Source organism: Aphanomyces invadans (assembly GCF_000520115.1).
Source record: "Aphanomyces invadans strain NJM9701 unplaced genomic scaffold supercont1.24, whole genome shotgun sequence".
Taxonomy (NCBI): Eukaryota; Oomycota; class Saprolegniomycetes; order Saprolegniales; family Verrucalvaceae; genus Aphanomyces; species Aphanomyces invadans.
Genome location: NW_008580169.1, coordinates 449313 through 453604, shown reverse-complemented (window position 1 = coordinate 453604; position 4292 = coordinate 449313). Strand labels below are relative to the sequence as shown.

The following is a 4292-nucleotide window of genomic DNA, read 5'->3' as shown; positions in this document are numbered from 1 at the left end:
CTATCCACCGTAATTTCACACAGAGTTTGCTTCACTTGCTTGAGGAGTTTTTTTTGTGAGGTACGCCAGTCGTTGCTTCAGCTGTGCCAGTCGCCCCTGGTAGTCTTCGATGTCGATTTTTCGCTTTTCGTAGTCTTGCATGAGCAATTGCGAGTTACCAAATCCTTGTTGGTGTTTCATCTTCTGCTGTGTGAGCCTGACCCCGTCGCGTTCTTTTTTCTTCTTGGTCAACGTGTCGCGGTTTTTCGTCAAATCTTCGTCCAGTTCCGCTAGCTCCTTTTTCAAGTTTTGATTTTCCACCAAAACGAACTGCAGTTTTTCCTTGATGTGCGTCAGTACTTGGACGGTCGTCGTGGTTTTCTTCCGCAACTTGTGGAGCTCTTCGTTGCGCTCTTCGATCTTTTCGTTCAAGGTCTGGTTTTCAATCTTGAGTTGCTCAAAATCGATCAAGTGGAGTCCTTCTGCTAGCTGCTCCTTTGCATGCAGCTGCTGCTCCAATTTGCGTAAATGCGTGCGCAAGTTGATGTTCTTCAACCGCACCTGCATCCCATCGTGGGGGACGGAATTGATTTGCAGACTTCCAACGTACCTTTTCGACTTCCTGGTCCTTTTTCATTTCGGCAACCTCGAATTGGGCAATTACACGTTTTGGAATGGGCTTGCCAGTCCGTGTATTCTCTGCACTTCGAGCCACCTCGCGCTTGAACTCCATGAACGATTCTTGAATTTCGTTGGCCTTGGACTCCTTCTCGTCCAACCGAGACTACGTTTTCCACGTTAGTGTGCTTCAGCCGCAGACACTGGCCTACTTGTAGCTCCATGGCGATTTTGTCGTACTGCGTTTGTGCAGTCAGCAGCTGAGCCCGCGCCTCGTGCACGCTCTTCAAGCAGTCGTAGTACCGCTTTTCATTTTCCACCAAACTCAGCCGATCCTCCTTCTTCTCGGGTGATGCGTCCTGCTTCTTTTGCAGCAGCGGAACAATCTTGCGCTGGAGTCTACGCAGTGACATTAACGCCCCCTTCGTCAAGAAGCGATGCACACACCCAATATTTGTTTGTTGCAGCTCTTCACGCTGCTCTGCTGCCTCGTTGATCAGCGACCTCAGCTTGGTTGCGTGGCCCCTTGTCTCGCCCGACCCTTCGCTCTCCATGGCCGCTTTGAGACCTCGCCGTAGTCGACTCGTTTGACCTGTTTCAGATAAACCAGTGTGTTTCGATCTAATTTTGGAATCGGTTCACATGTTACAATCGAGTGTGGATGAACCACCAGCGCACGGCGACGACCCTCCATAAGACTTTTCCATGTTGATTCGCGACCCAAGTGGATCTGTATAGCTCACATGTCACGCGTTATAGCGTTCCACTTGCGAAGCAATTGCACGTGCTTCTAGTCGTTCAAAGCGCGGTAGCATCGCCATGTACACCTCGTGCGCACTCATACTTGGACTGGCCTTCAGCGCCCACTCAATGCCAGGGGCGAACGCGACTACCTTGTGGCGCTGGCTACAATCGAGCCCATGCTGCGCGCGCAGAGCACCACCCAACGCTGCCGAGTTGACTCCATTGGCTTCGACAAAGACGGGAACCCCAAACACGTGCGACAGGGTGTCTAGTATGGACGTATTCACGGAGGCCCCGCCGCCCACGACGACCCGGTGAACGGGCCCGCGGTACAGTTTTTTAACATGCTGATACATGGCAAGGCACTGCCACTCGACGATCGCGCGAACTTCGACTTCAGGAGGCCAACTTCGAACGTCCTCTGCGATGTCGTCGCAGTTAAAGCCATGCAAGCCACTCAGGCGCTGATCTTGCGACTCGGCAGGGACGACGGGGGTGATCTCTGGCTGCAGGTAAAAAAACCCCATGTAGCCGTCGTTGCCCGGCGGACTTAGTTGCATCAACCGCGAAAACTCTTCCCACGTTCCATCGGCACGGCGATCTCGCACATTCTGTTGATGCACGTCAGAGCATTTTCATGTAGGGTGCTGCTGACCTCACGAGCCAACGATCCGTTCTTGAAGCATAGCATCGCCTGCGCCACGTCGTTAACACGATTCAATGGCTTCGGTGATACCATTAGCGTCGACGGGTCGACTGCATTCACCATGACATGTCCAAACTCTTCTGACGGAACTACGTCCGTCGAGTTGCCCACGGCAAAAATACATCCTGAAGTCCCCAAGGATATCCCGATGTCCCCTCGCTGGGATAGCCCCATACCTACAACATGGTAGTGGAGCCACGAACAGCATCTCACAAGTTCAAGCGTACCCGCCAAGCAGCTCGGATTGTCGCCCGTAAACGGAATCACGGCACAGTCGGGAGAAAAAGCGTAAACGTGGTGGAAATACGGATCGATCGGGCCAACGGACTCTGTCGGTGGAATTGGGTCGGGGCCCAAGTATCGCCGCAATGTTCCTCTTTGAAAGCCACCGATCGCCTCCATGGCCTCGATCACCTCGGTCGACCACTCGCGGCGTTGCAGATCCATCATATTCATTCCCGACGCGTTGCTGTGCTCGATGGAGCAAATCTTGCCGCGGAAAAGCGACGTCAAGAGCGACGACGCCAAGCTCACCCTCGACACGTGATCCATGTCGCCCAATGCCATCAACTGAATGCCGGTGAATCGCTCGTACGCCCTAGACCCAGTGAGGTCGGCCATTCGCCGGCTGCCACCGACGGCACTTTCCAGCGCTTGACACTGGCTGGTTGTCGTCGAATCCATCCAACTGCGACCTCTTTCGGGTTCAAACGCACGCTGCTCTTTCAGAAACTTGTGTAAACTACCTTGCCGCGGCATTTCGAGCTCCGGCAGTCGCCAGAATACACTGGTGTGCTGTTGGGCGCACCCACTTACTGCTCGGACTTGAGAGAACGAGTGGCCACGCTTGGCCAACTCGTGTTGCACGTCGTCGATTATTCGCTCCAATGCCTCCACCATCATCAACGACGGCACTTCGACATGACCATCGTTGAACAGTACGCCGTTCGTTGTCCCTTGTCGTTGGCATCACATCAGTCCGAGCACACTGATTACACTCCTTTGCATACCATAATGGGGTAATCTCTTGTCAAATTGGAAGGTCGCCGACGCAACGATTGTAAGGGGATTCGGGCCCTCTGGCGCGACCTCGTACCTCGTCACCACCGCAGTCATGCTCTGTGTAGAGCAGTCCAGGCCTAGGAAGAGCGCCATGGTTCGTCAAAAAGGGCATGCGACCAACCGTCTGTATTTTTCGACCAACATTCAACATTTGTAGTATTCAGAATGAGTGTTGCGCCAGTGCAGAAACTTCGCTGTTGCTGCGTCGATTGTGCTGCGTTCAAGTCCTTCATTAGATCTCCCATGTAGTTAATGAACACTAGTCTGAAAGCGCGCTCACCACTAAAAAACTACACTTTGTACAAATTGGAACAGCCAACTGCGAATTGAATGGTTATCTCCCGGACCGATGTTGTCCGCAGCACATCAATACAATTCATTCAGTATCGAGTATCCATTTGCTATAGAGCGTGAGAATATGTGCATTCTTCGATATGGCGTTAAAAGACACACGAATGTATTAATACATGACCCTAGGTTAGTCTTCACCAACAAAATCGAAGGGGCCATCGTCTAGGCGCATTCGTCGCTTCTCGCGGTAGTTTTCTTGAGAAACCTTTCTCTTTCTCTGTATCGCTTCAGCAATGGAAATGATCTTTTGTCGACGTAGAGTGTAGAACTCAACATCTTCTCGACGCAGAGGGCAGTTCTCAATATGGGCGTTTGTGAGCGCAACGCAGGTCTTGAAGACGAGGTCGTACAAGTTCTCACTCCAACGGAATTTGTCCGAACAAACCCTCCACAAGTTGCATAATCGGCCGAAGTAATTCTCGACAAGCACACGGTCGCTCGACACATCAGTGTTGTGCTTGTTCTCTTGAAGGGTAAGTTGTCGTCCTGGCACTTCTTTCACAGGATGAAATGCGCGAAATGTGCTTCTCAGGCCTTGGTAACCTTTGTCAACAAGCACAGCCCAATCGTCCTTGAATCGGTCAGCCAGAGTGCCTCTTTCACTGCTTGATCTTGCGTCTTCTCTCACTGGCATAGTTGATTCAAGTGTGTCCTCACCAAATCGCTTTGCCATTTGTGCTTTGTGAAATACTGCGTTGTCTCGGAACATCGTTATATCTGCTGCGGAGCCACGTGCATGTTGAGAACAACCTATGGCGAAGCCATTAGGGAGAACGCTTACTTCGACCTTGAGTCCATGAAGACTATGCTTGACGCTGTAGAATGGTTTTGC

The 4292-nt window shown here is 51.9% G+C and overlaps 2 protein-coding genes across 3 annotated transcripts; both read right to left on the bottom strand.

The window, feature by feature from the left end:
• H310_10054 (hypothetical protein) lies at positions 1-1213 on the bottom strand. The gene is made up of 4 exons (XM_008876293.1): positions 1045-1213; positions 810-996; positions 590-763; positions 1-540 (listed from the first exon to the last, which is right to left on the bottom strand). The coding sequence occupies exons 1-4, from the start codon at positions 1149-1151 to the stop codon at positions 16-18; spliced, it is 993 nt and encodes a 330-aa protein (XP_008874515.1). The 5' UTR covers positions 1152-1213; the 3' UTR covers positions 1-15.
• Positions 1214-1222: 9 nt separating this feature from the next.
• On the bottom strand, positions 1223-3225 carry H310_10053. Of its 2 annotated transcripts, XM_008876292.1 has the most exons (5): positions 3058-3225; positions 2275-3003; positions 2078-2223; positions 1997-2035; positions 1223-1952 (listed from the first exon to the last, which is right to left on the bottom strand). In XM_008876292.1, the coding sequence occupies exons 1-5, from the start codon at positions 3200-3202 to the stop codon at positions 1344-1346; spliced, it is 1668 nt and encodes a 555-aa protein (XP_008874514.1). In that variant the 5' UTR covers positions 3203-3225; the 3' UTR covers positions 1223-1343. The 2 variants fall into 2 exon arrangements, with proteins under 2 accessions (XP_008874514.1, XP_008874513.1); XM_008876291.1 differs by having other exon boundaries at positions 1223-2035; positions 2078-3003.
• Between the last annotated feature and the right edge of the window lie 1067 nt (positions 3226-4292).